General features: G+C 44.1%; 1 protein-coding gene and 1 pseudogene across 1 annotated transcript; one reads left to right on the forward strand and one right to left on the reverse strand.

The window, feature by feature from the left end:
• Window positions 1–1,161, reverse strand: LOC136531956 (succinate dehydrogenase subunit 5, mitochondrial-like; annotated as a pseudogene).
• Window positions 1,162–11,430: 10,269 nt separating this feature from the next.
• Window positions 11,431–13,280, forward strand: LOC136531953 (uncharacterized; the record flags this gene model as incomplete). The annotated part of the gene is made up of 4 exons (XM_066524607.1): window positions 11,431–11,451; window positions 11,550–12,473; window positions 12,584–12,739; window positions 13,031–13,280. Coding segments are annotated over exons 1-4 (1,351 nt in total), but the record flags the coding sequence as incomplete, so codon positions are not given.
• Window positions 13,281–17,638: the final 4,358 nt, after the last annotated feature.

The following is a 17,638-nucleotide window of genomic DNA, read 5'->3' on the forward strand; positions in this document are numbered from 1 at the left end:
CTACAGCATAAGACAATACTGAAGTAAAACTGTACCACAGGGACAAGTAACATTCAGAATACGTACCTTTCCCCACTCAGAACCTATGCCACTGCATCTCATTTTGAGGTGTATCATTTTTGTCCCCAACTCAGTCTCCACCTTCTTTCTTAGATAATTTTCCTAAGGGCCAAAGGACTCTAGATATGTCATGTAGCGATTATATGCAGCTTTAACAGCATCTTCAATATAACCAGGTAAGGGACCCACATTCTGCAAAAGATCTGCCTTGATCAGACTGATATAAGCACACCAAAAAAATGCATGAGGAAATAGAGATAACAAGTACCAACTTCGCCAGTCAGGCGCAAAGATCATCAAGAGTCATTCTTAGGGTAACCAAGGTTCCACTAAATTCTTCACACACCTCAGCTGCACGAAATACATTTTTCAAAGCCTCTTGACTAGCCTTATCATCGGTGGCTTTAGATACTGCTTTCTTTGCTTCTGCTACGAGAGAATCTGGAAGTTCATTCCAACTAGCAGCCAACAAATCCTTAAATGCAGATTCTATCTCTGGGTCAGATATTGCAGGCAAGTGTTTTTCATTTGAACTGAAGAAGCGCCTCAGTTTCCATGAGAGAGGATTGTTCCCACCTGAGCTTATAACATGGACAAGCTAATTAAGAATGAGAAGTTTTAAGTGAAGTGCAGTATTAGAATCACATCATAATGAAAACAAACAAGGCATCATTGAGTCTTCTAGCATTTTTTCCCAAATATATAAACACAAATCAAACAAAAAAATACACAACTCGAACGATTTCACATAAAATAATCTAATCTTGTTAAAGTAAGTTTAATCACTTTGAATCCTCTTTAACCATTTCTCTCACAGAATTTAGCGCATATTATATTAGAATGAAAGATTAGTATTAACTAAGTATTTTCGTTGAAAAATAACATGGAAAAGGCAACCTTTGTATCCCCCTTTTAGTTAATGACTATATCCCTAAGTCCATGGTTAAGAACATGATATATTGGAATAGAACTGTTGGGGTTACAATGTTACATAAAAGCACACCCCCTCCTCCCCCATCCACAAACGTGGTGTGTGAAAAAAATACAAGATGTCCCTTATTCCCTTCCACCTTCACTCAAACCAACCCTCCTTGCAGCCATCAGCACAGGATGGGCGAACCCTAAACAGTCACAATCTCATGGCACCCCTGATCCCATGCGTGAAAAACATAAATAATGATTTGTTGTCGCTGACTTCCTGAAGCCCGTGTACTCAAACAAAGGCTAGACAACCTTGTGTGTAGTTGCTTCATAAGCAAAGGCCTCATTGTCAAGTAACCGATGTTCTAGCATGTGTTCAATAAATGAGAAAGTGAGTCCATTCAGCCTAGAAAGAAACGCTCTAGGACCACACATTTCACATCTGAGCAGGTGTGTCCAGGCAACTCTCACTACCGGAGATTCTCTCGTATTGTTAAACTGAGAACTGAGATACATCACTAATCACCTCATTTGGATCCTACCTAAGCGCTAGGCTGTGAGGATACATGCCAGTAAATGGTTTATGAAAAAGTGGCAAAGACATACATGCTAATTGCCAACTAAAACTGTAACTCGACCAATGAGTATTATATGATGAACCTACAATGCCCGTGATTAGCTGCAGAATTTTACAAGCATCATAAAAAAAAGGTAAGACTAGGCCGACTACCAAAGCCATATTTGACCGAAAAGCATTTAGCTAAATGTAAGGAGTACTATCAGAACAAATTCTATATCACCTCCACTCTTCGCGAAATATTTGACTACTCATCATCCAATCTAGCAAACATCTTCTATGTGAATCGACCAAGAACATGAATGTCTCTTTATCATCTCATATGGTTTTTCTCTAGCACTACTACTCTATTGCTCTAAACTGCAATATCGTCTATATGTTAGGATGGATGACCGTCAGTGGATGTACACGGGCTATCAGAAGAGGGGTCAATACACAAATGAATGGATTGAGAAGGCCAATGATTTCATGACAAAGGCATTTGCAAACGGACGGCGACATGCCTGGTGTCCCTGTAGGAAGTGTAAGAACAAGGCAATGAAAACATATGAGGAGATGAGTAAAGATCTTGTCAACAATGGATTTGTAGAGAACTATACCCGGTGGACCATGCATGGTGAACGCCATCGTGCGAGAGAAGAGGTCATGAGACAATGGATCAAGGAGTTTGATTCTGAAGCCGGGGTGGCAGAAATGTTAAATGACCATGACATGGCTTTCGATGAAGGAAGTGCAGAGCAGGAGCCAGAGCAAACTGCAAAGGCGTTTTACGCCATGTTGGATGCGGCACAACAACCCCTTCATGGGCGCACCAATGTTTCTAAACTGGATGCCATTGCACGTCTAATGGCTGTGAAGTCCCAGTTTAGCTAGAGTAGAGAATCCTTTGATCAACTGTTGACAGTAGTTGGCACCCTACTTCTGGATGATCACGTTCTGCCAAAGAACACGTATGAGTCAAATAAAATCCTTCGTGCACTCAAGATGTCGTACGAGCAGATACATGCTTGTCCGAACGGATGCATCTTATTCAGGGGAGAACATGCTAACGATAATTACTGTCCGAAGTGTAAGGCATCTAGGTACATTGAGTTAGAATCTGGTGATGGTCGGAAGACGCAAACAAAAGTCGGCGCAAAGATCCTGAGGTACCTTCCTTTCATACCGAGGATCCAACGGCTTTTCATGAGCGAGGAATCCACAAAATAGATGACGTGGCACAAAACTGGATGCCGATACACTGACAAGATGATACATCCGTCCGATGGTGAATCATGGAAAAGCTTCGATCGGAAGCATACCGACAAAGCTGACGAGGCTCGTAATGTACGCATTCCACTGGCAACTGATGGGTTCAATCCTTATGGAATGGGTTCTTCACCATACACATGTTGGCCCGTATTCGTCATCCCTCTCAACCTCCCACCTGGCGTCGCCTTTCAACGGCAAAATATTTTCTTGTCACTTATAATTCCAGGACACCCGGGGGCTAATATGAGTGTGTACATGGAGCCTTTGATAGACGATTTGGTCCGTGCATGGGACGAAGGGGTAGTGACATACGACCGATTCACAAAGACAAACTTCAGAATGCATATTTGGTACCGTTATTCCATGCATGACTTCCTGGCTTATGAGTTATTTTGTGGCTGGTGTGTTCACACGAAGATGCCATGCCCGATATGCAAGTCAGCTGTGGAGTTCTTTCGGTTGGAGAAGGGGGCAAGTTTTCTTCATTTGACAAACATCGACAATTCCTCCCTCTTGACCACCCATTCATGAGAGACAAGAAGAACTTTCGAAAAGGTGTCACAGTGGAAGACTCTGCACCGGAAATGATGACAGGTGCCTAGGTTCTTGAGATGTTAGATGGTCTTGTGGTCGACAATGAAAAGGGGGGCTTCGTGGGATACGGAAAAGAGCATGCCTGGACACACAAGTCATGCTTGTGGAAGCTTCCTTACTTTAAGGACCTCCTTCTTCCACATAACATTGATGTAATGCACACTGAAAAGAATTTCGCCAAGGCGGTCCTTCACACAATCATGGACTGGGAAAAGTCAAAGGACAATGTCAAGGCTAGATTGGATCAAGCAACGCTGTGCGATAGACCAAAGCTAAACATGTTGCCTCCCTTATGCGGGAAGTCATGGAAGAAGCCTAAGGCCGTCTTCGTCCTAACGAGGGCCCAAAAGAAAGAAGTTCTTCAATGGTTCCAATCGTTGATGTTCCCTGACGGGTATGCAGCGAATTGGAGGAGGGGTGTGAACTTAAGTACCATGCGAATCACAGGGCTCAAGAGTCATGATTACCACATATGGATTGAACGCCTTCTTCCGGTGATGGTTTGTGGCTATTTCCCTGATCACATCTGGTGAGTGATGGCAGAGTTGAGCATGTTCTTCCGCAAGCTATGTGCTAAGGAGATATCTCGGACCGAGATTGAAGAAATGGAAAGAATGGCCCCGGTGTTGCTCTGCAAGTTGGAGAAGATCTTTCCCCCTGGCTTCTTCAATCCGATGCAACATTTGCTCTTGCACCTACCATATGAGGCAAAAATGGGGGGCCCTGTGCATGCCTGTTGGTGCTATCCAATTGAGCGATGCCTAAAGGTTCTTAGAACAAAATGCAAAAATAAATGCAAAATTGAAGCTTCCTGTGCAGAGGCATCCATTGTGGAGGAGGTGTCATACTTCACAACAAGATACTATGCCGACAACCTTCCTAACGTGCATAATCCACCCCCTCGTTACAATGCTGCCGACAATCAGTCGACCCTCAGCCTTTTCCGAGGGCAACTCGAAAGTGCAAGTGAACCTACCTTGAAGATGTTGAGCCTAGAAGAGTGGCGCTCTATCCAGCTATATGTGTTGCGGAACCTTGAAGAGGTTGGCCTGTACATTGCGTAAGTTTTACACAAACTTGTTTCTTTTCTTGTCAATATTTCGCATGCACCCATCCAACCCTCTTGTTAACGGCCGTTACAGCAAATTTGTTCTCCTCTACCATCGTCCATCACGGAGGGAACCCACCGAAGCGGAAGTAGAAACCCTTCTAAGACATGGTGCGGGAGAACGAAATCCCACTTTTATTTGTTGGTTCAAGGAGGAGGTACTGTTCAATTTCATTGGTTGTTTGTACTTAACTCTCAACTCGACAAATATATAACGAATCATCCTACTTGAACTAGCAGGCCAAAACTGACGTGTCTATGAGTGCCGAGTTGAGGCAAGTTGCCAATGGATTTGAATTTAGGGTCAAGTCATTCTCTGTGTACGATGTCAATGGATATCGCTTTCACACAACTCGGCACGAGCAGAGTCGGCCGAATCGAAGAACCACAAATACCGGTGTTTTCACGCCAGGCATAGATGGGTTGGACTACTATGGAATAATTGAAGAAATATACAAACTCAAGTTTCCTAGTTGTGTACCTCTTCATCCTGTCATATTCAAATGCCATTGGTTTGATCCCAAAGAAGTGATAAAGACCCCTGAGCTTGGGTTAGTCGAAGTTCTAAAGTCATCCGTCTTGCTAGGAGACGATGTGTACATTGTGGCCCAACAGGCCATGCAAGTTTATTATCTCTCATACCCATGCCAAACCAAATACCGTCTTAAGGCGTATGATGTTGTGTACAAGGTATCACCGCATGGTAAAGTACCCGTCCTAAACGATGATGATTATAACACCGATGCAAACACATATGACGGAGAGTTCTTTCAAGAAGAAGGATTAGAAGGGAGTTTTGAGATTGTCTTAGATGTAGATCTCGCAATGGAAGTAGACAATGATACGGTCATTGTTGACGGGAATGATGGAGAGGAGGTTCACAATGCGAAGGACTTGTTATTACTTGAGCAACACCATTCAGGCAGTGTCGCTAGTGATGAGACTTTGAGAGACGATCATAATTGCGTCGACAATAGCGATGATGAGATTTTTGGCCCACCTATCGATGATCTTGATGATTATTTCTAGTACATGTAAGATCTGTAGTACTTATGGCAATTTTATACATGTATGATACATTTACTTATTTTGCATCTCTTTTATACATGTATGATACATTTACTTATTTTGCATCTCTTTTATACATGTATGATACATTTACTTATTTTGCATCTCTTTTATACATGTATGATACATTTACTTTTGTATATGCGTATTGATAGTTTATTCCTTTTGTTGCAGGTGATTGATGGTGGGCGGTGGAATTAGGAAGATTAGGTCGGTTATGACCTTACTGGCTGGTGGCGAGGGGTCCAGCCAGGGTGGAGGAGGAGGGCGTGCACAGACTGAGGGTGGAGGGCGTGCCCAGGGAGGAGGAGGAGGACGACGACGAGGTGGAGCCCAAGGAGGTGGAGCCCAGGGTAGAGGAGGAGGACAGCGACGACGAGGGCGTCGAGAGCCGACACCTCCTCCATAGGACGACGACGATGAGTTCGTAGCGGCCACGGAGGAGGATGAGGAGGAGGAGGAGACCAGGGAGGAGATAGCGGAGGCGGTGGAGGAGGCACGGAGGGAGGATGAGGCCGAGCGTGAGGAGGATGCTGACTTGCTGGCAGAGGAAAATGGGGTGCCTACGGTTTGGCTGCGAGGGTCATCGCGCCTCCCAGACTTACCCATACAGAGACGGCCAGTGATTCAACCCTCCGGAACTAAGTAAGTAATTTTTGCATGTTAACACTACTTCACAGGTTTTTAAGTTATAACAGAAACTAATATTCAATCTCAATAACTTTGTGGAGGGATTGGGAAATGGTGATCCTAGGGAGTCACTCTCGCCGAGTAAACGGGATCCTAGGTCTTCTGTGTAGGGCAAACTACCCCAGGATGGTGAGGATCGATGGTGTTGTGCAGCCCGCCATGAAGTGGTCCCACTGGTACGCCGCCAGCGATCAGACTGATCGAGCTGGCAGGTGTTATAACAGCAAGGCCGACTGGGTGATGAAAGAGCTGTGGATACGTGTTCATCGCACTATGCTGATAATAACATCACATTAATTGTATATTATTGACTGTATTTGCTTGTAGGATTACTACACCTTGGCGGAGGGAGTACGTAGGGAGGACGCGGATGACGTGGTGAACAGAGTCTGTGTTCACCGAGTGTAGGACCTCTTCTACGAGACAAAGCTCCTGTGCAGAAGAATTTACCATGGCCGCAGAGGACATAGAGTCACCAGAGCGCAAGCAGTGCACCTGCCCCTGACTAAGGAGCAATACTTGACGGTAAACATGAGATTACATCGTCTGCGATTAATTGCACTGAAATTGATTTATGATTTGTCATGTGCTCGTGTACGTGCAGGTGCCTCCTGCTTGGTGTGCGGGGATGGACAACTGCTGGGAGGCCATTGTGGACAAGTGGTTGAGTGAGGAGTACGAGCAATATCACGTCGTACGCTCACGTTGCCGTGCGATGATGCAGGGTTCCTCGCACAAACAAGGCCCCACTACCCTCAAGGAATATGCAGCCAGATATGTACGCGGATTTCATTTCGTTGTTGCTATGCTAACTTCTGAATGCATAATATCTTATTGATGTGCTTCTTCCTGCAGACGCGGTTCCACCCTGGCCAGGAGTGCGCCTCGTTCAAGGCATATGCCTTGGCACACAAAGGCAAGGCAAAGGACCCCGACCTCGTCTACAACCCGGAGGACTCGCCCGAGGCATACATCAACCCGAGCGTGCACAGGCGCCTCAGTGAGTACACGGCGATGGCGAGAGAGATCCATGGGTTAGAATTTGATCCGAGCACCGCTGACCTCGAGGGTGACATCGTCATGAGGTTGGGACCAGGTAAGCCACACGGGCGGTACTATATGGGCAACAGCACCATAGACACGGCCAACACTCAGACACTCGCCCAGATTAGAGCCCGGAGCACGAGTTCGAGTCCGGCCATACGCCCACGCTCACAGCCCCAGGTGGTAGCACTCCAGGTTAGTTCTGTTGCATTCGTTGTCCATTCATTTTCTACTCGTTCTTTATTTGCATTCTAACTATGTGATAAATAATTGTAGGCCCAGATTGAAGCCCTGCAGGAGTCACAACAGGCCTCACAGAGCCAGCTTCAGGCCCTCGAGCTGTCGCACCAGGCCGAGTTGGCACAGGAGAGGGCGCGAGTGCAGACCCAGCTTGAGGCCTTCTAGCAGGCGCACAAGGACTGGTACGAGTACATGGCCCGTTTTTCTCAGAGCATGGGCCAGCCTCCACCGCCTCCGCCGCCGCCGATGATACTGTTGGTGCCTCCACCTCTGCACGACGGCACTCCTGTGAGTCACTTAGATGCACTCTTCACTTTCGTGTCATATAGAGCTACCTTCGACTTATACCTTAGTTTGACCTACCATAGCTTAGACCTTAGAATTTGCTTTGATCCAGATAACTCACATGTGCAATCTCATTCTAGGGACCTTCTACAGCTGGATCGAACAACGATATGCAGGGTGATCAAGACCTGGACTTGACTCCGTTTCTCCGCAGGCCTCCGACCATGTGACAGGCCATCCGACCTTGTTTGATAGTTTTGTATGTTGAACTGTGGACTTGGTTGAACTTTGGACATATGTTGATGGTGTTTGTGGACTTTGCATAGCGCTTGTCGACATATGTTGGTTATTGTGAGTGGATGTGACATTTGTGAACATATATATGATATATATTGCCTATCTGTCATGTTATTATAATTTCCTGTGATTTTGTTGCTTATTGTGATTGGATATGCACTGAAACAAACAAAAAAATTCTGTGGACATATTTTACCGAGTGTAGCACTCGGTAAAACAGAGATTCTGTCAGTTTTACCGAGTGTAGCACTCGGTAAAACAGCGAACAGAACCAAATTGGTTCTGATTCTGTGAATTTTGCCGAGTGTGCCATTTTTTACCGAGTGCGGCGTCCCCACTCGGAAATATTTGACTACTTTTTACCGAGTGGGAACACTCGGTAAACATTATTCCTGAAGTTTATTTGCGGAATTGTTTTAATCACGAAAATGGTTATTCTTTTACCGAGTGTTAGGAGCTACACTCGGTAAACATTATTCAAAAAATTTATTTGCGGAATTGTTTTAATCACGAAATGCTAATTTATTTACCGAGTGCTGCTAATGACACTCGGTAAACGTCGCCGTTAACGGTCAGTTTGGAGGGTGACGACCGTCAAGTCATAATTGTTTACCGAGTGTCATTATAGCACTCGGTAACTCTATGCTCCGAGTGCGCCGATATTGGACACTCGGTAAAATAACTTCACCGAGTCGTTGTTTGCCGAGTCCACTTTACCGAGTGTGGCACTCGGTAAAGAGTTTGCCGAGTGTGTAGCACTATTTGCCGAGTGTTACTCACACTCGGTAAATTAACAGTATCCCGTAGTGATTACTTACTCTCTTGCAAATTGTGACTGGATGAGTCCAGGATAATTTCTTTGAGTTAATGCCTCAACTCACTACTACATGTTTTTCTTTTTTTTTCTTTGTTAGTGTCTGAATGTTGAGTGAATCGTTTCTGAAATAAAAATTTGACAATATGACGATACCTACGTGCCACTTAGACAATGGAGGCAAAACAAGTATAGTTACTACTTAAAAAAAGGTCAATATTGACATATGACACTATAGGATGTGCATTTTATTAATAAATTCGTATGGAAGCTTGATATTCAGACAGATCCCGAAAAGGGAGACCATCCATTTGGTGAGCACGGCCTTTTTGAGATTGAACATGTTTTTGAGAACACCTTAACAAAGGGAACATGTTTTTGAGATTGGCTGTGAACGTGATGATATAAGGGAGACCATCCATTTGGGGGACAAAGTTTTGTACATCGCTGCTTTGGAGATTTTCGCCAAGAATGGATGGAAAAAATATTTTTTTTCATTTATTTCCCTTTGTTATGGTGTTCTATCCCTTGGAGTGTAACCACTGTTCGCCTTAACAGCCGCTTAGTCCGTTTAAATAGTGTTTAAGTGGTACCAAAACCAAACTTAGGGCTTCACGGACTCTCGGCACATGATTTGCTAGGTCCCATTGGTGCAGGAGCAAGCTATGGGGCGTAGACGACGCGGGTTGGTGGCGAGCTTCTGACATAGAATAATGACAGGATAGTCTGGCAGCCGAAGGCGTCCTCCGGCGATGCGCATAGCGCGGCCTGGCGGTGTGCTCCCGACACATGATCAGACAGATCCTAGGGGCACAGGAGGGAGCAACGAGGCGTAGACGACGCCGATCATGAGCTGGAACAGATTGCCTGCCAGGATGCCAAGTGGTGCTGGGGCGGGCTAGCACGGGTCGATGAAAGTGGTGGGCATTGGATTGCATGGTCGGGGCACATGACTTGGTCCGACAGTCACTAGGGCGGCGTGAAGTCAGTTCATGGACAGGCCTAGCCGCCACCATGGTGGCACGAGGACAAGGCGCGGTCCGATAGTGACGATCTGAATGGAGATAAGACGATCTGTGCTGGCGACACGAGGACAAGGCGCGGTCCGGCAACAAAGATCTAAATGGAGATAGATGATTTGATATTGTGACCCACACTAGAACAATGACGAGGGCAGCAAATCAATAGAGAATTTACCACCTAAACGAGGGCGATGCCAAATGGTGGAGATCGATGTCCCTGGGGCACGTGGTGCGGAAGCAATGTCTTGGGCTCTAGATCAAAACTTTAACGCGTGATGGCATGTAGGAGGAATATAATTATGGAATTGGATGTTTGTATTACACTATTATTGAGCAGCAAACAGTTCCATTAATTAGTGACAAAAACAAAAAAAAGCCTTCCCATACGGGTATTTGTTGATACAAATTAAGTGTTAGTTATGGCATCTATGCAATGTATAAACCACTGTTTCCTCAAACAACAAACATCCATGTTCACAATAGAGCGAAGTGGTTTGCTACTTTCATGGAAAAAACAAACTATATGTTCTTGCAAGAAACTATACTTACAAGTTACAAAAATACCCTCGATGACATGTGCACTACACTGGAGCAATTATTATGTGCATTGTTTTGTATCAATTTTTGCTGGCAACAAGACGGTGGCGAAATTCTCCAAGAGCCCAAATGAGGTATAAGCTGCGGTAGTTGGCATAGTTGAGGTAAAATGAGGAGTTAAAGCATCCAACATGTTCCTACACAACATAAACAACTTTAATTCGACGACGTCATAAGAATCATGCAAATATTTACTGTTTAACCCCAGTAAAAGAATACTACTATTTGTAATGCTCTAATCATATGTTGGAGCAGAGTGTTCAAACATAGTGGTAGAGTTTAATCTAAACATAACACGACCATTAATAAAAATATCTCCAAACCTCTCATAATAACCATATAATTAGAGCAGCACGGGCCAGGTCTGGTGCGCAGTTTGATTGCCAGACTAACAGAAACCCATGACATGATCAATGAATAAATCTCAAATCGCAAATTCTTCAAGTAGCCATGCAACAAGCTAAACGTTCTATTATAACACATGGATATGTTTGCTAGCAACAATAACAAAAAAAAATAAAGTAAAGATAGAAAGGCGCCGGAACTTGTAATTCGTTGCCCGGTTCGTTTTTTTTAGCAGGAGAAGAGGGTCCGGTAAATCAATGAAACTGTGTTTTACCTGTACCCGTTGTACCGCCGCTCGAGATGGGCCGTTGCGCTCTGGCTCATCGTTGGCTGTTTTTTTTTTTTTTTAACTGAATCGTGGGCTGTTCTGATCTCCGAGTAGGATACATGGAAGGGAACGAATCAGGAGGAACCACGAGGATCCTACCGCGCGTTGGGAGGAGGAACCAAGAACGCAAATCACAGCAGGAGGAACCTTGTCGAAAACGTGATTCAAATTCGATCGACAACTGAAGAGATGGCGGAAACTACGACCCCGGTATATTTCATTTATTCTCCCTGCTGTGTCTGCCTGTGTGTATATATGGTTATTCACGTCAAATCTAACATTACATTATTATATACTCCTAATTACAGGAGCACGAACAGGAGGGCGACGATGATAGGCTAAGCACCCTTCCAGACGACATCCTCCTCCTGATCCTGAATAAGCTCGACCTGATACGTGACGCTGCAAGGACCACCGTCCTCTCAAGCTGGAGGCATTTGCTAGGGCTCCGTTCCGAGATCGTTCTGGACGTTCTGAACTTCGACGCTACGCATCAGGACGACGATGATTTGGAGTACACAATGGACGACCTGTTGCGGACTAACGCTTCCGTGGTCGAAGCCACAGAGATCCTCCTGCGGCAGCACCGCCGCCAGCACACCACCATCCAGCTCCTGGACATCACATTCTATCTCAGGGACGAATCCATCGGCATTGTTCGCGCCGTGGACAGAGCCATGGCAGACCACAGGATCCTCGAGGCCAAGTTCACGGTCATCCCGGACGTTCCGGACGTCTACTGCGAAGACGACGATGTTCTGCTCGCCTACGGGAGGCGCTTCATGACGTTCTTTGATGCGTACCCCCGTGCATTTACCGATCTCAGGGACCTGAACTTACATGCTCTAAAGCTCGGCGAATCCGACATCGCTAATGTGCTTAGCGCATGCGAGAAGCTGGAGTACTTTAGCCTTGTCAACTGCGACGCAGGGATTGGCGACGATCAGTCGTCTGTGTTACAAATAGAGCACTCGCGCCTTGTTGAGTTGGTGGTTATTTTTTGCGGATTTGGGACTGTTGAGCTCAAGTGGCTTCCAAGGCTCACACGCTTGACATGTCGAAATTGGATGCCTTCACAGGATCAGTATCCACTGTCAATCGGCTATGTTCCACAGCTTCGCGTGCTAACTCTAAGTAATGATTGCACGGCTCAGCACAAAACTATTAAGCTAACTGAGTTCATTGGTAATACTGCTGTTGCTGAACTTGATCTGAATTTCCTATGCGAAAAGGTGAGTGATAATAGTGAAATAAATTTTAATTGTTGGAAACATGTTTATATATGCTTCAGAATATTGTTTTACTGATAATAATTGTCTCTACTATATTTTATTTGGTGTAGATTTGGATTCAACCTGAAGGTCCAAAACGACTTACTCCTCTGCTGCAGAATTTGAGGGTTGTTACAGTCCGGTTTATTCATGAAGAGTATGACCTAATGTGGACATTGTTCATCTTAGAAGCCGCACCCCTCTTACATACACTTAACATACTGCAGGTATGTTTTTCATATTTAATTTAATTTATTTAATTCATCCTAGGTATTTATTTGCATTTTTATAGTAGAGAAATGAGAATAGGATCCCTATATAAAAATGTGTCGATGTGTTATTATAAAAACAAATGTAAGGTTTTTGATACAGACACGGTGAATATAGGAGCCGGATGTAAGTTGTTTTCATTTTTCCTATGTGACATTTTTTTGTGGCTACTAAGTAGTCCTCATGCTAATTTGCAGGACCAATAAACATGTCATAAGAATCAGTGTTAACTTTTGAATCTTTTGCAGATGTCATACCATATATGTTACTCAGACGAAGAGAATCAAACGGATGAGAATACACGAGAAAACTTTGATAGGGCAGCTGATTTATTAAAATGGGAGACACATCATGATTTCAAGTATTATAATATGAAAAAGCTCACTATCGAGGGATTTCAAGTTGAAGCAAAGTTCACAAGATACATAAGACGTGTCATGGAAGCAGCGATGAATCTGGAAGTTGTATCGCTCCGTGAAAGTCATCCATGTTTGCGTTGTGAGTTTCTTCCTTCAACTTATATCCACGGACTCACAAGGAGATAAATCTGATAAAGAAGAAGATTTCAGCCTGGAGATCCTCACCTATTCAAATAGAGATAGTCTAAGATTTTTTTTGTAATACTACATTGGAAAAAACAAGGACCTTCTTTCCGATCCGTCTCGTGTCTTTTCTCTATGCTCACTTGAATACAAGCTGCAAACACGTGGTTGATATATGCCCATGTATGAATGACGAGTGTTTGTTATTGAGGTGATACGAGCTTTGGTTAAGTGTGCGGGAGACTAACAGTGGCATGCGAGAGTTGTGTGTACAACATGCATGTCTCTTAGCTTTGTGATGTCCAGGTGTAGCGTGACATGGTCGACGGCAATAGAGAAAGTCCAGCGAGGAGTGTGCGCGCAACGGTCCAGGAGTAGTGAAGGATGGTGCTAGCTTTTTTAAGCATATCTATGAGTCTTTTTTAATTCATCATGTAAATCAACATTTGGAGAGCCTTGGAATAAGTTTTTTATATCTTGTGCGCACTATAGAGAGTAGAGAGTTAACCTCATTGTCCATCTTTGGCTAGCCAAAAATCCAAAATATAGAATGGCTATATTTAGATATCCAATTAGAGAAGCTGTTGGAGTAATTTTTTTTCACCAAATTCTCTATTTCTAACAATTAGGAATGGTAAAGAAAGTCTATAGGAGTTGTTCTTAGATGCATAGTTTTTTATACACCTAGATATACACTATGAGTTTGATTGATTAACTACATTAGTTTGTATCTAGACCAGTTGAAAGCATCTAGGCCCCTAATTGGATTTCGGTGATTAATGTCAATACAAGATTACTGTGACTAACGTGTGTTTTGCAGAAACAATTAAGTTAGGTCATGGTAATGGAGATCGATTGGGCAATCGAGGTTGTCATGCCCCTACGATGGAAATCGTTTCGGTTTTCAAAGGTTGGACGACAAGGTTAAGGATAACTAGTTCTAAGTGTCGATTGGAGTTGGAGAGACACTTAGAGTAGTTTAGGACTTTGTTTTTTTTTCCTTTGGCCGTACTATGAAGGGGGGTATGAACGGGTAGCTTGACCTAGTTGAGTCTAGTGAGTTAGGTGTGGTGCACACTTGTTAAAACTAGCTCTAGGTAGCTCCTATGAATGCCTAAGATCTTTTGGAGCAAACTTCATTCACATATGTTCGGAAGTTAGAAGTGAATGGAGGGTCAAACACTGACCGGACGCTGGCTCCGGTGCGACCAGACGCTGGCCGCAGGGTCCGGTCAGTTCATTTGACCGTGAAGATCAAGTCTGGTGTAACCGGACACTGGGAGGTCATGTGACCAGACGCTGAGGGCCAGCGTCCGGTCGACTCTAGTAAGGGTCCAGACTTGGGAAAGAGTGACCGGACGCGTTCGGTCAGTGTGACCGGACCCTGTGTATCCAGCGTCCGGTCGTTTACAGTAAGCATCCAAGAGCGACCGGACGCGTCCGGTCGGTACTGACCGGACCCTGACAGTGTCCGGTCATCACTTGAAAACTGATTCACGGGTTGAACTGACCAGAGCGTCCGGTCATCACGACCGGAGCGTCCGGTCATCCCGCAGAGGCTCATAATGGTTCATTTTTCAGGCTGGCTTATAAATAGAAGCTCCACTCGTGAGTGGAGTATCTTTTGCTCATTCCAACAGCTGAGAAACACGTTTGTGAGTGCCAAGAAGAGCAAGGTCCTAGTGAGGTGTTTGTGATTTGAGAATCCAAGAAAGTAGCCTCACTAGCAAATCAAGAGTAGCGAAGTGTGCATCCATCTTCTCATTAGGCTTTGCGTGGTCAAGTGAGAGTTTGTGCTTGTTACTCTTGGTGATCGCCATCACCTAGACGGCTTGGTGGTGATTGGGAGTTTGGTGTTCACCCGGCGGAGCTTGTGGGTGACCCAACTCAAGTTGTGAGCGGCTTTGGGTGATTCGCCGCGACGGAGTGTCGAAGAATCAACCCGTAGAGAGCACTTGATCCTTGCGCGGATCAAGGGGGAGCTACACCCTCGCGCGGGTGCTCCAACGAGGACTAGTGGGGAGTGGCGACTCTCTGATACCTCGGCAAAACATCGCCGCGTTCCTTTCTCTCTCTATTTACTTTGAGCACTTACTTTGAGCATTTACTTTAAGCAATTCAATACTTGTTTTTACTTCCATAAGAATTGCTTGCTAGAGTAAGTTTGGAACTTAGGTTGAGAGGTTGTTGTGCATTAGTTTGATATAAATACTTTTCTAGGCACAAGGGGTTAATTGGGCTATCCGTAGGATTTGATTATTGCAAGAAAATTTAGAATTAGCCCAATTCACCCCCTCCTCTTGGGCATCTTGATCCTTTCAATTGGTATCAGAGCCTCGTGCTCATGTTTTTAAGCTTAATCGCTTAGAGCAAGATGTCTCACGGGGATGGTCCTCCTCCTATCTTTGAGGGAGATGATTTTCCATATTAGAAAATCCGCATGGAGGCTTACTTAGAAGCTCTAGATATTGGAATTCTTAAAGCCGCCTCTCAAGGGTTCCCAGCACCTAGGAATGCCGCACAACTTCAAGGCGATGAAGTGAATTATGAAAAATGGAATGCAAAGGCTCGCAACACCATCTTTAGAGGCCTTTGCAAAGATGTGTTTAATCGTGTAAGGAACCACAAAGACGCCCATGCACTATGGTCGGACGTTTGTGCACTCCATGAGGGAACCAAGAGTGAGCGTGAGGAACGCTATCATCTTGTGATTAAAAAGCTAAATTCTTTTGAGATGTTTCCCAAAGAAAGTGCTAATGAGATGTATTCTCGATTAAATGTTCTTGTAGAGGAAGTCAATGGGCTTGGACTCACTCAAATGTCACCATCCGACGTTGTGAGAAAAATCTTGAGTGTCCTCCCCATTGACAAATATGGGCACATTGTGACCGTGCTACATCAAGGTGATCTTTCTGCCGCTACACCGACACAAATCTTGGGAAAGATCAATGCTCATGAGATGTACATGCACATCACACCACAAGATGGCTCATCCTCTACAAAGAAGAAAGAGAAAGACTTAGCATTCAAAGCTAGCCAAGACAAGGGCAAAGCAAGACTTGAGTATGAGAGCTCAAGTGATGAAGATGATGAAGAAAGTCTTGCCCTCATGGTGAAAAAGACCACCAAGATGCTAAAAAGGCTAAACAAGAGTGGCATCAAGTTTGATGGCAAAAAGAAGAAGTTCTTCACTAGCTCAAGAAGAAAGCCAATCTCCGAGATGGATTGCTACAATTGTGGCGAACTTGGTCATCTAGCTCATCAATGCACAAAGCCCAAGAAAGACAAGTTCAAGAACAAGGGCAAGAAAGATGATTCAAGTGATAAAGATGAAAAGAAGAAGAACAAGCCATACAAAAAGAGAGATGGCAAAAAGAGGGAGTTCTACAAGAAGAAGAAGAGTGGCAAGGCCTATATTGTCGGTGATTGGCTCACGGACATTGATTCATCAAGTGGATCATCCGATGATGACAGTGACGATGAAAAGATGGCTGCCATTGCTATTGATCTTGCATCTTCACCACCACCATCGCCATCATCCTCTACACACCTATGCCTTATGGCCAAAGGTGAACGCAAGGTAACTAAGAGTGATAATAGTAGTGATGATGAACATGCTAGTGATGATGATAGTGATAGCGATGATGATGACTCACCTACTTATGATGATCTTGTCAAAATACTAAGAAAATATACTAAGATCATTAGAAAGAGTAGAGCTACAAATGAAAAGCTTGATGCTAAAAATGATTCACTCTTAGCTAAGTGTGATACATTAGAAAAGGCTAATGATGAGCTCAAGGAAACAAATGATTCTATATCATCCAAACTCAAGGAGCTCAAATCTTCTAAAAAAGAGCTTAAAGATAAAAATGATAAACTTGAGTGGGTACACAATGAGCTTATCACTAGTCATAATAAGCTAAAAGATGAATATGCAACTCTAAAGATCAATTATGATACCCTTATTATTGCACAAGAATTCTTACCAAATGAGCCACATGATGCTACTAACCATGTTGTTAAGATTGATATAGCTACCTCATGTGATGATTTAATTGATGAAAGCATTGAGCATGGATCTAGTAGTAAGGGCAAGCAAGTGGTTGAATGCAATGACTATAATGAGTATGTCAAGCTCAAGAGTAACAATGAGAAGCTCATAAAAGATCTTAAAGAGATGAAAAGTCACAACACCATTGTGCTAGAAACTCTTGATCATGACAAAGAGGTGATTCTTGAGAATGAGAAGTTAAAAGAAGAAATCAAGAAACTCAAGGAGGAGAAGAACAATGATATTCTCAAGGAAGAGAA

This window comes from Miscanthus floridulus, unplaced genomic scaffold, assembly GCF_019320115.1.
Source record: "Miscanthus floridulus cultivar M001 unplaced genomic scaffold, ASM1932011v1 fs_487_2_3, whole genome shotgun sequence".
Classification (NCBI taxonomy): Eukaryota; Viridiplantae; Streptophyta; class Magnoliopsida; order Poales; family Poaceae; genus Miscanthus; species Miscanthus floridulus.